This window comes from Opisthocomus hoazin, chromosome 5 (assembly GCF_030867145.1).
Source record: "Opisthocomus hoazin isolate bOpiHoa1 chromosome 5, bOpiHoa1.hap1, whole genome shotgun sequence".
NCBI classification, from domain to species: domain Eukaryota; kingdom Metazoa; phylum Chordata; class Aves; order Opisthocomiformes; family Opisthocomidae; genus Opisthocomus; species Opisthocomus hoazin.
The window spans coordinates 11,431,234-11,451,152 of record NC_134418.1 but is presented as its reverse complement, the minus strand read 5'-3'; the positions used below and the strand labels follow the sequence as shown (position 1 = coordinate 11,451,152).

General features: G+C 39.4%; 1 protein-coding gene across 5 annotated transcripts in view; it reads right to left on the bottom strand.

Annotated features, from left to right (window-relative positions):
* Window positions 1-19,919, bottom strand: part of RGS12 (regulator of G protein signaling 12) — a 91,973-nt gene that overhangs the window by 21,952 nt on the left and 50,102 nt on the right. For all 5 annotated transcript variants that reach the window (XM_075420417.1, XM_075420416.1, XM_075420420.1 and 2 more), the window contains 8 exons: window positions 18,179-18,348; window positions 15,085-15,177; window positions 13,754-13,897; window positions 9,250-9,429; window positions 7,836-7,989; window positions 6,524-6,600; window positions 1,479-1,682; window positions 430-503 (listed from right to left, as the gene is read on the bottom strand). In XM_075420417.1, coding sequence (XP_075276532.1) covers window positions 430-503; window positions 1,479-1,682; window positions 6,524-6,600; window positions 7,836-7,989; window positions 9,250-9,429; window positions 13,754-13,897; window positions 15,085-15,177; window positions 18,179-18,348 — 1,096 coding nt within the window. The remainder of the gene's footprint in view (window positions 1-429; window positions 504-1,478; window positions 1,683-6,523; window positions 6,601-7,835; window positions 7,990-9,249; window positions 9,430-13,753; window positions 13,898-15,084; window positions 15,178-18,178; window positions 18,349-19,919) is intronic.

Genomic DNA, 19,919 nt, shown 5'->3' with positions numbered 1-19,919 from the left:
CCATGCTAAATGTGTATCTCTTGCCTAAGTGGTACTGCAATCTGAAGTAAAAATACACTTTCACTTCAACAGAAACTCAAACTGTGAGTTAACTGCAAGATGTGGAAGTCAATAATTTTCAGTTACAAACATTAGGTCACCTTCCTTTTTCACAAGTGGCTCTGGCTTGATATCAAGGCCTATTTCTTCTAAGGTGCCTGTACAATGAATGGGAACCGCAGATCCCCTAATGCCGGATTCTGCATTACAATCTAAGATGTTGCACTGCACGGGTAACTGGATTTTTTAGTGGACTCCGACAAATTCTTTTCTGCATTAACTACTGTTTTGCTGCACAGGTAACTGACAATATACTTTAGTGCACTTGCAAATGTAAAATGGAAAATAGGGTGGAAAATACCAGAGGAAGTTAGTGATTTTGATTCTTACCGAAATAAAGTGCGTTTTTCTAAACGTAGGTCCCGAGACTCCAGGATGCTGCTGTCTTGGTGCAACACAAGCGGCTACAGAGCACACGCCAGAAACAAAAGTAGTGACAGCAAATTAATTTAAAAATACATACAAAAGAACAGCTGAGTGGTTGAAAAATTGTTCAGATAACTCTGAAAATTATTAATATAGGTTGTATGCATTCTAGTGGTTATTAATTCACAATATGCAACATGATTAAAGTGTATTTTATTTTGGTTAGCTGTGAAACAACGACCAAACTTCAACTTCCACTAGAGTCAGCAGGTATTCAGGAACTCAGTGTTTTAAAACAAGCCTAGGTCCTTGAGCTCTAATAAATTATTACATAGAATGATGCATTAGAAAATATGGCAAGTTAACAGTCACTAAAAGATTTAAAAGCACAGGCACATAACTATGTACATTCATTGATTTTTGTCATTGTAATCATCTAGATTGATCATTAGTGCAAATTTAAGACAATAAATGTTTCACATCCACAGCTTCTCTTTGAGTTGGAGATGCTTCTTCTGGAATAAGAGCCATCACCTTGCACCAATGTAGACTGCTGTCTTCGGAACTGTCCTCAATGTTCAAACATGTACCTTAATTCCAGCATGAATTCACCTCATTTCAGCTTTGAACAACTGAATGTCATTATGTTTCTTTGCTTTAATGAAGTACCGTCTACCACAACACATTTGTTTTCTTTATGGATACTTTCAATTAAGTACAAGTTAACCCTTCCCCTGGACAAACCTCATGGACTAGATACCTAAATTAACTTCTTATTATAAGGAAATTCTTGTCAGAAGCTCTCTTCTGCTTTCTGTAATGTAGATACCACAACCAACCACAGTACTCAACTAGTTCTAGTTTCACTAAAATTCTCCTTCAATTAACTAGCACTGCCAATGTAAAGCTATAGGCAGAAAGAGCAAATACGTACTACTATTGAGAGAACAGAATTTCTTATTAATGAGTATGAAAACACTTTAAAAAAAAAAAAGCACAGCAATATGAAGTACCTTATCACCTCCAACTAAGAAAAGGTCCACCGCAGCTATGTTAATGCCATGCTTCTCACAGAGTCCAGACAGCACCTCTTTGATAGAGAATCCAGATTTAACAGCCATTTTGCTGGATGAACCATCTGGAAGGTTTATACAGCAGTATTTGGGGGGGGATTTCTCTTTATCTGGTGCAAATGCAGGTAATCTTGAGGCTTCAGACTTGACAGGACAAAGAAAGCAAAGGCAGTGCCCAATGGGAAAATTAGGAATACGCACAAATTTTTAGAGTCTGTACAAATCAAAACAAGTCAAGAAGCATACTTTCTACCATGGTTACACTTTAGAAATCATTCCATGTATCACAAATATCAGATAAATTTAAATCTTGAAAAAAAAATTAGACAAAGATAACAGCACTGCACAAATTTAAATATATTTCAAGAACAGATGAAGTTTTAGACAGCAAGCATGTAAAACAAGATTCTCAAACTATAAAACAGAACTCCTAACCAAAAAGCATAAGCAGTAACTACATCGTATTTAGCTTCCAAATAGTTAAGTGTCTATACTCTATAGTAACCTGCTGATGTAAAAATTACCATGGGCACATTATGAATCAACATCTAAGTGATGAGGAACACCTTTAAACATCAGGTTCCTCAAACAAAATTTCCTCTTAACATAATCTGCATTCTACACATACAAATAGAACACAGAGAAATTAAAATTTTAAATAATTCACTTAATGGCCATGCTTTTTTTATTAAAGAGAACAAGAAGTACAATGTTATGGGTTAGGGCTAAAGGGCACAGCATTAACCTTTATTCTAGAGTAACACTACTACGAAATATCAAAAATATCTTTGAAAATTTAACAAAAAGCTCACTTATAAGGACACTACAAAAATACTGTTTTTAACAGTCTTTTAGGGTACTCCTCATGCTTCTTCTCTTCTCTAACTTACTACTTCTCATCCAAATCACAGTAACTTTCTGACTTAATCAGCGTGGAAAAGAAAAGAGAGGTTGGTGCTTTATGGAGAGCTTTGCGTTTTCTGTTTCTTAAGACTTTTCTGCAACAGAAATAAACAGGACTTTGCCATGCTTGCTTCCTGAATCAGTATTTGCAGCACAGGCAAAACCACATAGCTGCTAGAATTTAGACTACTAGAGGGATATCAAGAGTACAAAAAAACTTTTAAAAATTTCCTCTTTTATATTCTTCCTCTATATCAACGTAGTTAAAATATATTTGAAGTATTATATTTATGTTCTATTATTAATGCTGTTTTAATTTTGTATTCCATTAGTTTTACACTGTGAGGGGAGAACTTGATGGTTAGAAATCACAGTGTCTTCAGTGATTAAAGAATCATAGAATTAGTTAGATTGGAAAAGACCTGTAAGATCATTGAGTCTAATTGTGAACCTAACACTGCAAAGTCCACCATTAAACCATGTCCCTAAGCACCACACACCTACAGGTCCTTTAAATACCCCCAGGGATGGTGACTCTACCACCTCCCTGGGCAGCCTGTTCCAATGCTTGACCAGTCTTTCAGTAAAGAGATTTTTTCCTAATATCCAATCTAAACCTGCCCTGGTGCAACTTGAGGCCATGGCCTCTCATCCTGTCACTTGTTAACCGGTAGAAGAGACTGACCCCCACCTCACTACAACCTCCTTTCAGGCAGTTGTAGAGAGTGATAAGGTCTCCCCTCAGCCTCCTTTTCTCCAGGCTAAACAGCCCCAGTTCCCTCAGCTGGACACGCTCCAGCACCTCAGTGTCTTTCTTGTAGTGAGGGGCCCAAAAATGAACACAGTATTTGATATTTGAGGTGCACAGCATTTTCCTGTGTACTATGACAAGATATCTTTCTGTTACAAGGACAAAATAAGAAGCAATATATGAACACATATCATTGAGAGGGCTTTAAACTAGGTTTGAAGGGGGAAGGGGTCATAGCCCACCTCGCTAGGGATGAGCCCAGGCTTGGTGTGCCAGGGTCAGGGGTGAGACTGACAGCCCAGCTCAAGTGTGTCTATACCAACGCACGTAGCATGGGCAATAAACAGGAGGAGCTGGAAGCCATTATACAGCAGGACGGCTACGACTTGGTCACCATCACAGAAACGTGGTGGGACAACTCGCATGACTGGCTTGCTGTCATAGATGGCTACAGACTCTTCAGGAAAGACAGGCCAACAAGGAGAGGTGGGGGAGTTGCTCTATATGTGAAGGAGCAACTGGAATGCATTGAGCCTTTGCCCAGGGGCAGATGAACAAGTTGAGAGCTTATGGGTTAGAATTAAGGGACAGGCTCATATGGGTGACATTACTGTGGGTGTGTACTACAGGCCACCTGACCAGGAATTTGATGAGGCCTTCTACAGGAGGCTGCAAGCAGCCTCACAGTCACAGGCCCTGGTTCTCATGGGGGACTTCAACCACCCTGGCATCAGCTGGGAAGACCATACAGCTAGGCAGGCGCAATCCAGGAGGTTCCTACAGAGCATCGATGATAACTTTCTGATGCAAGTGGTGGAGGAACCAACAAGGAAAGGAGCTCTGCTGGACCTTGTATTAACAAACAAGGAGGGACTGGTGGAGGATGTGAAGGTTGGAGGTAGACTCGGCTGCAGTGACCATGAAACGGTGGAGTTCAGGATCCTGCGTGGAGGAAGCAGGGCGATAAGCAGGATCAAAACCTTGGACCTCAGGAGGGCTAACTTTGCCCTCTTCAAGGAGCTACTGGGAGGAATCTCGTAGGCCAGGGCTCTCGAAGGCAGGGGGGTCCAAGAGTGCTGGTCGCTGTTTAAACGTCATTTCCTCCATGCTCAGGAGTGGTGCATCCCCCTGAGAAAGAAATCTTGCAAAGGAGGCAGGAGACCTGCATGGTTGAACAAGGAGCTTCTAGCGGAGATCAGGTGGAAGAGAAAGGTCCATGGAATGTGGAAAGAGGGACAGGCCACTTGGGAAGAGTACAGGAATGTGGTCAGAGCGTGCAGGGATGCGACGAGGAAGGCCAAGGCCCACCTGGAATTGAAGCTGGCAAGGGATGTCAAAAACAACAAGAAGGGCTTCTTCAACTACATCAGCAGCAAAAGGAAGGCTAGGGACAATGTGGTGCCACTGCTGAATGAGGCGGGTGTCCTGGTGACGAAGGATGCCAAGAAGGCAGAGCTACTGAATGCCTTCTTTGCTTCAGTCTTCAGTGCCAAGGCAGGCCCTCAGGAATCCCAGGCCCCAGAGGTAAGAGAACAAGCCCACAGAGAGGATGACTCTCCCTTGGTCGAGGAGGACTGCATGAGGGATCGCTTAAGCGATCTGGACGCCCACAAATCCATGGGCGCTGATGGAATGCACCCACGAGTGCTGAGGGAGCTGGCGGATGTCATTGCTGAGCCACTCTCCATCATCTTTGAGAGGTCCTGGAGGACAGGAGAGGTGCCCGAGGACTGGAGAAAGGCCAATGTCACTCCAATCTTCAAAAAGGGCAAGAAGGAGGACCCAGGGAACTACAAGCCGGTCAGCCTCACCTCCATCCCGGGAAAGGTGATTGAGCAGCTTATCCTGGAGGTCATCATCAAGCAAGTGGAGGAAAAGAAGGTTATCAGGAGTAGTCAGCATGGATTCATCAAGGGGAAATCATGCCTGACCAATCTGATAGCTTTCTACGATGGCATGACTGGCTGGGTAGATGAGGGGAGAGCCATGGATGTTGTCTACCTAGACTTCAGCAAGGCTTTCGACACGGTCTCCCATCACATCCTCCTAGGGAAGCTCAGGAAGTGTGGGCTGGATGAGTGGTCGGTGAGATGGATTGAGAACTGGCTGAATGGCAGAACTCTGAGGGTTGTCATCAGCGGTGCTGAGTCTAGTTGGAGGCTGGTAACTACTGGTGTCCCTCGGGGGTCAGTACTGGGCCCAGTCTTGTCTAACTTCTTCATCAACGACCTGGATGAAGAGTTAGAATGTACCCTCGGCATATTTGCTGATGACACCAAACTGGGAGGAGTGGTAGATACACCAGAAGGCTGTGCTGCCATTCAGCGTGACCTGGACAGGCTGGAAAGTTGGGCAGAGAGGAACCTGATGAGGTTTGACAAAGGCAAGTGCAGGGTCCTGCACCTGGGAAGGAACAACCTCATGCATCAGTACAGGCTTGGGGCCGACCTGCTGGAGAGCAGCTCTGTAGAGAGGGACCTGGGTGTCCTGGTGGACAGCAGGTTGACCATGAACCAGCAGTGTGCCCTGGCTGCCAAGAAAGCTAATGGGATCCTGGGATGCATTAGGAGGAGTGTGGCCAGTAGTTCGAGGGAGGTTCTCCTTCCCCTCTACACTGCCCTAGTGAAGCCTCATCTGGAGTACTCTGTCCAGTTCTGGGCTCCCCAGTTCAAGAAAGATGAGGAGCTACTGGAGAGAGTCCAGCGGAGGGCTACGAGGATGGTGAGGGGACTGGAGCATCTCTCCTACGAGGAGAGGCTGAGGGAGCTGGGCTTGTTCAGCCTGAAGAAGAGAAGGCTGCGAGGGGACCTTATAAATGCTTACAAATATCTTCAGGGTGGGTGTCAGGAGGATGGGGCCAGACTATTTTCAGTGGTGCCCAGCAACAGGACAAGGGGCAATGGGCACAAACTGAAGCACAGGAAGTTCCATCTGAACATGAGGACGAATTTCTTCACTCTGAGGGTGACAGAGCACTGGAACAGGCTGCCCAGGGAGGTTGTGGAGTCTCCTTCTCTGGAGATATTCAAGACCCACCTGGACAAGGTCCTGTGCAGCCTGCTGTTGGTGACCCTGCTTCGGCAGGGGCGTTGGACTAGATGTCCCACAGAGGTCCCTTCCAACCCCTACCATTCTGTGATTCTGTAACACAACCTCTATTACATTTCTAGTATCCTAAAATTGCTTAATATTACATCTTGCTCTCTAACTGTAGCACTTTAATACCTTTTCTCAAAGTATTACTTAAACAAATTGCTTCACACTACTTAGAAAATCAGTAATTCACTGTTTTCACTGCTTCCCCACTTCATTATTAAGAGCCCGCCATTACCAAGTCAAGACTAGCAGTTGATGACATGGAGCCTTGTGATTCCCGTCTGTATGATAATCCATTGGACTGAATAGAATCTGTTTGTGGAAAGAATCAGCAATAAGTAAAAGGGGTTTTTTATTATTATTTATTCCAATACTGTAAGCTATTTCAAATAGTAGCTTCTCTGGACAGAAAAATATTTTTTTTCATTAAAGGAAGAAAACACCAAATCTTCATACTGTGAAATGAAGCATGGAAAACAAACAATATTTGGTCTAGTATTTCTTGGTTATGTACCCCTTGAATAACCCCACTTGCTTTTATATGTAAAAAAAAAAAAATCAAAAAAATCAAAATGTTTTTAAAAATTTAAAAAATATTCTACCTCTTCAGATATTTTGAAGGGAGATAAATATTTCTAAAAGTGCAAGTATGGTGTTAGAAAACTAAAATCTAAGACAATCACTAATCACTTTCAGAAGTTTAAGTCTATAATCTTAGCAAATGCCTCTGATGTCTTTTCACCACAGAAGTATAATGAGAACACTTAAACTAGTCATATGATCAGTGATATCTTGTGGGTCTGGGCCTTTACTAGACAATAGGACAGAAGAAACCACAGTAACAATATCGTCCAAATTTGGTGCTTCAATGGAATTTCTCTATTACTTCTAACTCAATGGAACGAGTTAGTGCAAAACTTTCATCTCTTCCTCTAGAGGCCATATACAGGTGCTTTCATAGAGGAACTCTTCCTTAAACTCTCAAAACCTGTTAAGTAAGAAAACAGCAGATTACAAGGGTTTTCACAAATCTGACTCTTCTTTTTTCATTTTAGTCAGGAAAGGTGGAAACAGGTAGTGAGTGTGATCAAAAGTGAACATACCTATGTGGTACTAATAAAAGAAAGAAAGGTAGGATAATGCAGATGGAGGAATTTTTTAATAGCTGTAACTATAGCCCTATTTGCACGTACAGCTCCTGAACTTCTCTTTAGAGAGTTGAAATTATCATACTATAAAAATAGTAGCTCTCCGCTTGAAAAAGCAACTGCCAGCACACAGAAACAGAGTCTGCTGGAAAGTAGAGAAAAAGTCTCTTGGAAGACAGTGAAAACAAATTCAAGTATTTTCATATTTTCATCTATTTATTTGTACATCTGCTTCCACAAAACTTCCAGTGATACTAGCCACCCTATGGCCTTCTGACTTGACAGTTTCTTTTCTCTCTGTCACACCCAAGGATGCACTTAGATGCAAACTAAACACAATGAGATTAGTCACATCTATTGCTGAAAGAACTATGCAACAAAGCAGATGTGAATACTCACCATTTGGATAATCACCATTTTCTTTTCTCTTCTGTGATTTTCCCAAACTCTTACTCCTTGACCATGAGAAAAATGCTCCCCTTTTTTTCTTCTCAGTGTCCTCCTCTCCCGACTCTTCATTTAAAGATCTTCCTGACTTCGATTTGCCACTTAACTATCACCAAAACACAATTAAATCATTGGTTGGATCACAGCTGTAAGTATATTATCTAAAATAAACCCTCCCACACTTCTTCCTAAAATGAGAGTGTGATGGTCAGGTGAGCTGTCTTCTTTACCCCACTCACAAGAGTGTATGCCAGCATCCCTCTCAGCAGCAATCAAAAAACCCCTAAAAAACCCAGCAGAAAGAAAAAGAAATACATAGATGGAAATGTGCTACTTGGTAGGGAGTACAAAACAATACTTAGAAACAAATCACAGAAACAAATCTCCTGCAAACATGAAAGAACTCCCCGCAGCTCACCAGTAACGCCTAGGTTAACGTGGAAAGGCCATTTGCCTTCCTTTCAAAACACAGAATTTCATTTTGGTATTTCAGGTACTTTTCCTGGGCTAGGCTTGAACCTGAACTGCATTTAAAGACAATGATAAAGTATTGTTTAACCTTTATGAGTATAATCAAAGTATTTATCAGTGCTGAAGAATACAAACATCAGGAATGCCTGATATTAAACTAAACTTGCTTTTAACAACCCACTATTCTTGTTAGATTATTAGAACATTCCTTAAAATGCTACTTCGAAAAAGGTTCCCAGTCATAAAAATACATAATAGCAGATGGGCTAATGCACAGTGATTGACATGAAAAATACAAAGTTATAATTTACCCATACAGTTATGTAATAATATGGTGGTATTACCTACATGAAGAAAAAAAAAAAATCGGCTCTAAATAATGTCAGGAGATCAGTAAGACTACTGTTCTAATTTTTAAGCAACTGTATCTGTTCTACACAGAATTATCTTAGTCCAATAGGAGCCACGAAATTTAAAAACTATCCTCTGCAAAGATGAGTTAGATTAGGTTAAGCCTTCTCCAGTAACTGCTTATAAAATGTCTGCTCTCAGCAAAGTTTAAAATACCACATCTTAATTCCAATATTCAATCAGAATAAGCTTCTGAACTGATGCATTAAAATAATCCTCATTTTTTATTTGTACACATATATTTAAATAACTACAGAAATTTAAAATTCTATTCAGGAAGTCAATAGCTAGAAATCTGATTCAAAAGTATGGACTAAAAAAACCAAGTATTTTCCTGACTACATAAGGATTTTGTAATTGTATTTGCCAGCACTACTGAACAAATATTCTAGTTGGTTTTTATATATCATCTTTGATCTTCTAAAGAACTTGAAAAAGATTATTTTAGAACACAGTTTTCGGATAACGACAATACAAAGGTAACCTTTTTCGGTGTTGAGATGTTGGACTTCTCTGAACTGATGCTGTGTTTAGAAGTGGGGCTGCTGGGAACACGCTGAGGATCAGGAAGAGCACGACCTTCTACTTCAGCTAAGATGCATTCTTGGTAAAGGGGGGATTTGAGAAAGCGAGTATAGCTATCAAACTTCATCAAGTTAAATATCTGAAATTAAAATGCAATGGATAATGGTTAAATAAGCTTAAACAACACATCAAGAAAATTAAGCTATTTCGCAACAGCCAACTCCCACAAAATTTAGGACATTAACTGTAAACAGCAGTATGCATGACTTTGTTTACATCTGGTTAAATACACTACACCAATTTAAAGTGAAACATAATTTGATCTATTCCTTTAGCACAGGTTCAGAAAAATGCTGATTTGTGCAAAGTGCATGAGAAGCCGAGATGCTGTAGAGTCTTGACAACTCCATCCTCATAGCCATCACATACTGCATTTATGCCTTCACGTGTTCTATGTGAAGCGCACAGCAAGCTAGCCAATTTAAGTATTTTTTAAAGATTATTACATCAGTATTACATGTGACAAGATTAAATTACACATGTGATGTTTTGAGGTAGCTGTGAACCAGAAAAAAGTTTATAGTCTAAAACTCAGGAATACGATATGCAATAGTATGCAATGATGCAAGATACACAATGTTAATTACTGATGTGGGGAGAAGCAAAGAGTCCTTTACAAAATTATGTAATGTTCATCTGCCCAATCATAAGGGGAAAAAAAAAAAAGAGCAATATATTTGGAAGATTCAATAATCAAGGTGCTGTAAAATCAAGGCCTTGAATAAGAATAGTTTACATTAAATGGCTGCTCTGGGCAAGACCAACATTTATCTTTAACTACACAGGAATGACGCAGCTGTACACCAGGCCTAGAGCAAACGTCTGAGGCTGTATTTATGAAACTAAAGGAAGAGAAGTGCTTTCTTCAATGCTAAACGAGTATTTGATTTTCTTGTTCCATTTTTGCAAACCTATAGTTCGAAACGACTCCATACTTTTACCTTTACATCTTCTCCAGTGATTCACTCGACCTGAAAAAACAGCATGAATGCCACTTTCCTGGGACATGACAGTTCCCCACAAGTGAAAGACAGTATGCACCACCCAACTGGTTATGGCATTCCCAAGAGTCTACAGTGAAATCCATCACTAAGCCACAGTGGCCCAGCTGCAGATGGAAATAATTTTTCAGATTGCGCAGACACCTTTCTAAACAAGCCTTAGCCCAAAGCTTTCTGGCAAACGGCAAGATGCTGCAGAGTCACCAAAACCTAGTTCAAACTGAACGCGCACTTCCACATTCCTGCCTTCCCCCCAGACATTCCCATTCCCTCTTAGGTGCTGCCTGTCGTGGTTCTGGGCCCTCTAACAAACTCCTTTACGCTTGGTAAGCTACGGAAGGAATATTTTTGCAGGGTTAACTGTGCCACCTTAACATGCTGAAACAGCTCGGCACAAAGACTAATGTGCCCTCAACGCAGTGTCAAAGAGACAATCCGGCGTCAGTGACTCTTCCCACTTGACAAACTGCTCACAAAGGGGAATCTCTCTCTCTCATACTGTGAAAAACACACTCCTCCTCTGACCACAGGTGGGTACACTGGTAAAATTCAAAAAGACAGCTAGTTTCAGAGCACACGTAGTCTTCAGTCCAACGCTCAATAAATTATTTAGTGTATAAGACACACATAGCTTTGAAACGTTTCTTAAGTTCTGGTGAACTCAAAGATTAATACTGTGGTGCATTGCCAAAACAGTGTAAAATACAGAGAGGCAATTACAAGAAATCAAAATGCCTCCATCTCAAGAACTCACAGATGCATCGCTGATACAAGGTTACTGGGGAAAATGGTAAGTACAGTATGCAAACAACAACACAGCTGCAAAAACCAAGCTAACTGAAAAATACGAAATACTTCGCCTGTCCTTTGCGGTTTTTAAGAAAATGAAATTTATAGAGATTATACAACTCAAAAAAATCACAATATTTTAGTCTAAATGCAATTTGTGCGTATTTGAAAATATGACACGATTCTACAGCACAGCTAACACTGATACCTTAAATTTAACACAGTTTCAGGATGAAAAACAAAGAACACAAAATTGTTATTCCATGCCAGTTAGTTAGGCAGAATAAAGGAAAATATTGCAGAATAATAAAGAGACACAAGGAGAGTTACTGCAGAGATTAAGTCTGTGATAAAATATACTTTATACAGCAAAAATGTTTCAACCTTTTAAGTTTGCTGGGCAGAGTGATGACAGCTTAACTAATCTACCTTGAGCTGATCATCATCTGCCCTACTATGTTGCTAGCCCACACTACATGCCCAATTTCCTATATTTAGCATTATCATCATATTAATTTACACACATTAATGACTTCTGCTTATCTGGAAAAATCTAGCAGATGCTACTTCTTGTTCTTACAAATGACAAAGAGAAATATAAGTTATAAAAGCTTAATTTGAACTTTATACATAAACAAGAGCAGAAAACCTTACACCTATTTACACAACTCTATATGAAGTAAATGATATTTTTTCTTATTTTAGTATCTACAAGTGACCTACACTGTCTTGCATCCGGAAACACTCAAAATGCTTGCTCTTATTCTATTCTAAGAAACAGTAAAATCCTAACTAGGTATTTTGGCTGCATCCACAATGTCCTTTTACAACACCTCTAACAACAGGCTCAAGGGCAGATTTGTCAGATTATGGACAGAAAGCCACTTCCAGCAGCATTTTGGACTAGATGACCTTCAAATGTCCCTTCCAACCCAAACTATGCTATGATTCTATGACATAATGCTTATCCGACGACCACCATAGATCAGCACCTTTACACTCCATGCTCAGTGCTGAAATCTGAAGAGTCTTGTGAAAGACCACAAATGCAAAGCCTTTGCATCATTAAGATGGTGTCGCCGCCAGGAGCTGAACTTTGAAAGTCTGTGGGTGTGCGTTAGTAACTACACACACCTACAGTTCTGTGCTCCCAAGGTCACACCACCCATCAGGACCACAAATTGACCTACTGCAGAACCACCACTCCGTGACACCAAGATATTAAGGGCCATCAAGGCAGTTGATTACGCAGCACTGACCTCAGCCAGGCAACACACCATTAGTACCTCAGCTACCCACCTAGCTCCAATGCCGCTTACTTTGGCAGAAGTAACTCTCACCCTGCTTCACCTAATTTTTCAGTGGGAGGAACAGGCCTGACTGAAGGATCCGATGGGAGAACTACAGAGGCATTGCTAATTTGAGATAAGCAGGTCAAGTCCAGACAGGCCACATGGCTAAGATTAGACCCACAGCAGCACTTCACATCAGCATTTTCACCCACCTTAGGAGCCCTCCAACCTAAGGACACAGCATTTTCAAAGAAGGAAGAAAACCTGCATCAGCCCAGCCAGCAGAACCCCCGAGAACATTATCTGCTCCACCAAACAACCGGCAGAGGATGAAAAGGAATTCAGGCATGGGCTCCACAAAGCCGAGATGAGGAATCTCAGGGAAGATCTCAGCATGAAAAAATCTCAGGGAAGATCATGGCTAGTAATTCCCGCAGAAGCCGCAGGTCTTGGTAAGTGTGTGGGCTATAATGCCAGAAGCTACCACACCAGCAGTTAGACCTACCTTTCTACCTCCACTTTTTAGACAGAGGAAGATATTATACCCACCTGCTCTTCTACCCCAAAAGCACGCAATCTGAGGTTGCCCTAAAACCAGGATTATGAACTGCTTCATTTATGCACTTAAAGTTATATACTTGATTTCTAAATAACAGGATCTCAAAATTATTTCTACTAATAAATGATTAGAGTAGGAGTTACCAAAGAGATTACTTAGGAGACAAAAAGAAGAAAGTTAAATTCTACAGAAAATGTGAAATGTATCCAGTTGTTACATAACTGTTCTGTTCTGAACATCAAAAACTATTCAAAACGCATCCACTTCAGAGGTCTTCAGACACCAATGGTTCCAACAAGCTCTCCGTTTGACAATTCTATTCAAGCACAAGGGAAGGACTCCTTCAATACAACAGAGACATTTTTACAAACCACTTTAACCAAAATCAGACACTGTTTGTGTACACAATTGTCCACTCCAGAGAAGAATAAGCAACTGTACGCAAACACCATAGGCAATGTTGTTGCACCACGTGGTATTATTTAGTTATGCTAAACCTTCATTTCAATAGTAGTATTTTTCAGATTATTTTTTAGTTACTCTCGATTTTCCACACATAGGGAAATGTACACAAAAAGTCAAGCAGCATTCCATTATACAGCCTCTTTCTATTCTGCTAATCAAATCTACATGATCTTGACTTCTCTTTTTATGCATAGTAAAATATACAGCATGTGAAACTACTTTTATAGATTTTACAGCATTCCAGATGAAAATATAACAGACATAACAACAGACTACAGTCGTGTGTTCTATGGTTACCTGAAGTTGCTGTTCCTTGAACATATCTGGATGTGGAGAATTGAGAATATCATCTGCCAGCTGTGCCTGGCTATCAATATTAACTGGGGTCGTAGCTTTGCTACACAAGAACTTACTGAAGATCTCCCGAGCTCTGTAAGAAAGCTACAGAAAAGAAATGCCAGATGTGTGTTTGCTTTGCAAACATATTTTTATATAGGTATTTTTTACACTGATATAGTCTACGCAAAAATATACAGCCGCTCCAGTTTCCTTAAGATATAAGCATTTTTCATTTAATAGCTTTGGTTTCTTTTAGTCATATAAATAGGGTTTTTCCTTTAATATTACAAATATTCATCAGATATTTCTTAAGCAGTAAAAGTTGCCATAAAAATAAAACTTCAAATAATCAAACTACAAATATAATAAAGGTGAAGCACACCATATGCTGTCTTACAAAGGAGAATACATTTTTTTAGATTTTAGATCATTTATATAAGTTACTATTTAAATAAATCCCCTAAGCTTCAACTTCTAGAAGTTAGAAAAAAAGTAAACATATATTTGAACATTCAGTGTTAAAAAAATTCATGCTGTTTTTAACTTGCTTATTTTGAAACACCCACATTCTGGAAATAGTGAAAATAGCACCAAACTGATCTCAAACCCCTTAAAGGGAGTGTTCAGAAAATACATTGTTCAAAGACAGAAGAAAGTGGGGAAAACCTCAATGGTCACAAAAGAGCAAAGACAGACTTGCAAGATGAAACCACTTGCACAGTGTAAGCCTGACTACATTTGGCTTGGTGTTGACAGAAGCATTGCCAACATGCACAAAATTCAAAATCCACCAAAACTGCCTGATCAACAGAGGACTGCCTTAAAAAGAAGAGATGCAGATTCCTCTAATTTGTGAACAAAGGCGACTACACTGACAGCAGCAGATATATCTATGTTAGTCATAAACACATTACCTTGGCTAGTGGAGGCAGTCTAGCTGAAAGAGCACAACAGAGGCTAATCTTCACCCCTCCTCAAGATGTTAAATTAACTTGCTCTGCACTCCCTTGCACTGGGGCTACTGCAGCTACCCGTTTTTCAACATTAAGTACTCCTTAGGTAATTTTTACAGAGCTACCTCTGCCCTTCACTGCAGTCTAAATATATCCAACATCTTAAACTTGGGACAGTACTCTTGGGGGACTGAGAAAATGAGACTGAGGCTCCAATCCCATTTTAGTGAAGTCACAGTACAAAGATCAAGCACAGCTCCAATAATTTCAATAACCTTGAAGAAGTAACAATTTTTAGTAAGCAATGCCATGTATTGAAATACAACATTGACGTACCTCTTTTTTATCATGTGCAGGTACATGGTTAAAATATTCACAGGCCTGCCAAAATAAAATATTTTCTTCACTAAATTCTTTCCGTAAAAATTCCTAGGGGAAAAATAAACACATAAATAGATGTCTCAAAGAAAAGAAGTCACTTGCCGTTTCAAACAACACATTTATAATGATTGATGAATTTGCATAATGGTAACATTTCAATCAGTCTTACAGTCCAGCTTTATCCTAAAGTAAAAATCAATGCATGTCCAATATATGCCTAGTGCTTCTCCACCTTCTCATTTCTTTTTAAACATATACAATTGAGAAGAAGCCAGCAAGTTACAATCAAATCCGCTGCATGTACAAAGAGGAAGTTTGAAACTTCATGTTAAGTAGTTTATAAACTAGTGAATAAACTCTTAATAAAAATTTAAATAATTTATAATTAGATTTAAAAATTACACCATAAACCAGCTGCCTTTAACTGCAGTTCTACTTGTATAACAGAGTAGATGTTTATTGAGCAGTGCCCATAATCAGTTCTGTATTCATTACAGAGTCTTTCTGCAACCCATGGCAACTACAGAAAATCTTTTATCACTGCTTGCTGATGTGATTACATGGGTTCTTCTTGGAAAACACATTCTTGGAGGAAAAAAAAATTCTCCCAGTACAACAGACAATAATCAGGACATTTATATTATAGTATCCAAAAATCCAGGTGAAGACTGGGACCCCCTTCAGTTGGGAAATTGTACAACCACAAACTGTCCCTGATTCAAATCTGCATAACTCAATATTCTCTCAGCATATACTTCTTGAAACTATTTTAACTATTAGGGGAAGGGGGGAGGGAATATTTTAAAAAATTAACTCTGTCCTCTAAAAAAATTATCTAGGCACTCATGTAATTGGAACAATGCTTGTTTATACTTCAGGTACCAGTGTTTAATTGGACAATTTATTTTAAGTCAGCCCACAAGCCACAACCTTCACCCAAGTGCCACACTGGTATCACTCAAGCTTCCTTAACACACAAGGCAGTCTCAGAAAGCGGTCTACAAGGAATCTTCACAGAAATACTTAAAACTTCACTTTATTTGTGCTTTTAAGATTTACATAGAGTTTCGGGAGCCCGACTGTAAGAAAGCAATTGAAATAAACTACAATACAGGGAGTCTGTATTCACTAGCAAGCTCTCAATTTAAACTAGAAGTTCTTCAGATACCTAACCTGAGACACACCAAGTGTATAAAAGACAATCCAGAGAGTAGTCAGGGGATATTTCTGCATTTTACATGTAATTACAGATTAAAAGCGAACCAAATTAGTGAACAGGAACTGGAACCCAGCTGCCTACTTCCCTGCTCAGCGTCTCCACTACGAATCTGCAGTCGATCTCGTGCTTGCCTTCTTTCTGGCCACATGATTTGGGCACAGCTGGCTGCCCCACAACCCAGTGCCGTCAGGAAGGCTGAGCGGTGTCCCAGCAGGAACATGCTTTAGCCTAGCAGCTGTCACACAGGGCTGGGAAGGTGGAGGTGCTGGGTTGAACCACTTGAGGAGGGAACTTGCAATCAGGTCTCTCACGTCCTGGATAACTGCTCTAATCAGCAGATTATTATGCAAAATGTGAGTATTTGCAAAACATGCAAAATCTCTTCTTCTCAGAGAGTAATTCCTGCTCCGTGACAAAGCTGTCCTCGGGAAAGGCCTCTGCATGCTGAATTCCAGATGTACCAAGATGCTTACTATGCAATCGTAAACTAAATGCTGACATTCCAGTGTTGCTGAATACTGGCAGAAATCTGTATCTTTTGCCTAGTTATAGGTGACTCCCCACTCAGTCTATGGGCTTTCTGAGCTTCCCTTTGAAGTAATGTTAACCTATCACTTGAAAAGGCTTTTTTTTTTTTTGGCACCGTGACTCTGCTTTATGCCAGAGTCCAAGGCTTACACTCTTAAGTGTACTTAAGTAAGTTTACTGGTTGCTTAAAAGGAATGAGAAAAGACAACTATACTATCAGTAGCACACTCCCAAATCACATCATTTTTCAGGTGGTTTCTAACATCAGATTAAACTTGCAATTTATTTTTTTTTAGTGTGACAAGAAGTCTTAATATCTAAGCATAAACTCTAATCACTTTTAGGCTACTCCACTAAGAAAAATGGAAAGACAGGGAACATAATATCCAGGATATATTATTTTGCTTTCTTCTTCTCCGTTTCCTCAAACAGGTGTTCACTGTTAATGTGGTTTTTTGGGTCACCATATCACTTAAGATGAAAGTCTGCTTATTAATCATTTTATATTTTAATGTACTTTCAAGTACAGGAGTCTGAGTTACTGCAGATTCCAATAATCTACACCTCTTACACCATAAGTTTCTTTATGCCCTGTTTATGAAAATTATTTGGACAGCACAAAATGTCCTTGTGATTCAGAATCAGCAACAGACTTTCAGTGCAACAATGCAAAAAGTGTATAAACTTCTATTTCCTTATGTGTAAAACAGATGACACTACTTAGTACTTCATAAACGTGCTGTGAAGAAGATTAATTTATGCTTTGCAAATACTCCACACTACTCCTTCAAGCTGCAGAGCTGCAGCTTTAACCAGTGCTGTTAGCTACCTTAATTCCTTCCAAAAAGTATTTCTAAAAAACTTTTGCAGGAAGATAAGCCACTGTACTATTGAAAAAGTGTTCTACATGGCTTCCAACATTTCAATAGGCAAACACAAACAGATTACCAGTTCTTTGGGCCTCTTTCTTTTTCAAAGGCTACAGACAGAAATATAACCAAATGTAACTTATAAAACAGGGAAGATTTCTAGAAGTTCAGATACAAAGAAAAGTACAGTCTCCATTTTTATCTGAAACTTCTGCTATTCAGAAATGCATGGCAATATGTGTATTACTATGAACTCTTTTTTGAATGCAAACCAGTTTAAACTTAGAAAGATGCTCAGATAACAACTGTGTGGTAATGAACTCTGTCCCTTGTCCTATGTAAGGACAGTGTCAAGAAAGAAAAAAGAACACAAAAAATTACTGTGGCAACATCAGGTATATTGAAAGGCCTCTTAGCATCCCTCAAAACTTACCGAAAAATATTTAACACCAACAGGATCCTGAAGAAGACGCTCAAATGAAACAGCCCAGCTTGCAACTCTTCTTTCTCGAAGTCGTCGGCAGCTCTGTACACTGGGAAGACTCGCATTGCTACTGAGGCTATTTTCACTGATGCAGTCTTTCAAATCAGTACTATTCAGCTCTGTTAAAAAAAGATTAACAAATCTGTCAATAAAATATTATTCACTTTTACTCTTAAGCATTATTTACTTGATTTAGCACACCTCCTGCTCAAGCTGACAGTAGTGTAGACTTCAAAATATCCCTCCCCATTTTTACCAGGAACCCCTGCACAGAAAAAGCAACCTCAATCATCTCTCAATTTTCTTCTGTTCCACTGCAAAGTAAATTAAATGAGTGTCTTAACAGAAATCCCCTGCCAGAAGCAAAATGAGCAGGCACAAATCTCTTTTCTTGCTCAACAAAATAAATATTTTGGACAAAATTTTCTGCTCACATTCCTCACCCCATGGACTGCAACCCTTTAGAATATTACCCAAGGAAGGTAGCCCTTTAAGAACTCACTGTTCACCAGAAAGTGGGCAAAAACCTACATAGTGACAGGAGACAGAAAAAAAATCATACACTCATCAGTCGGTAGACAGGGACTCTGATGTTTTTCATGGAAATGAGAAGTCACATGAAATGCTAAAAATTTAGGAAAGGAGTCAACTGAGGAAAATACCAAGGAAAATGAGCTAGTAACGGACACCATCATCTGCAGAAGGCAGAGGTATCAAACCACAGATCCTAAATCTATCAGGGTATCTGACAAAAACAGGGATCCATGACTCCCTTCTAGACTCAAGCAACATAGTGCAGTTGGGAACCTCAAGTTGAGAAATCACAGGATTCGTTAGTTCTCAAAAAAATGGGAATATCTTTTGTATTCTGAAAGAGAAATTAACAAGGACCCATGAAGAATTCTGGAAAACTCAACCGTGTGTAGCAGCATGACTATAATAATTTCAAGTATTAACCCCAGATCATCTTTGTCACATAGGAATAAACAGAGTACACACAAAAAAATCATGAAGAAATGCTACTTGTTCACAGAAGTGGAAAGGTGAAAGAAATGACTGCTCTAAGTAAAGGAGAGAACTGTACACAACAGGGTTCTATTCACAAACTTTTCATTTATTTGTTGCATGCCTTTTCACAATTCACTGCTCTCTTCATCGCTCGCTTTACACAAGTGTAAAATTGGTTCTGTGACAAAGGGATAAAAAAAAGCAGACATTCAATTTTTTAAAAAATTAGCAGTAATAGATATGAGAAAATAATATCCTCAAATAAAACAGATTTAATCTTCCATAATTCTATACCAAATCAAAAAGCAAATATACAGCTCACTATAAATACAAACTGATTGAGAAAACTGAATTTACAGCCAGTAAGAAATGGCCTGTTCTTCACAGAGACGTTTTTATTGCTGTTTATTTTCCTCAGTTAATCACCTAGGCTAACTAAAGACTGAAAAGTTATAGTTATAAAGACAAGTAAAATTAAAGAAACAAAACATTTTGAAACTTCATTTTTAAATGTATTCTGTAGTTCAGAAATATTTACTAAGATGTAATAGCTAACCACCGCAAAATTTTGTAAGCAAAGCTATTGTTTAACACAAAAATAGGACAAAAAAGACAAAGATACAGAATTACATTAGGAAAGAATGAAAATATAACTTTACATTTTCAACAAGGATAACATTTA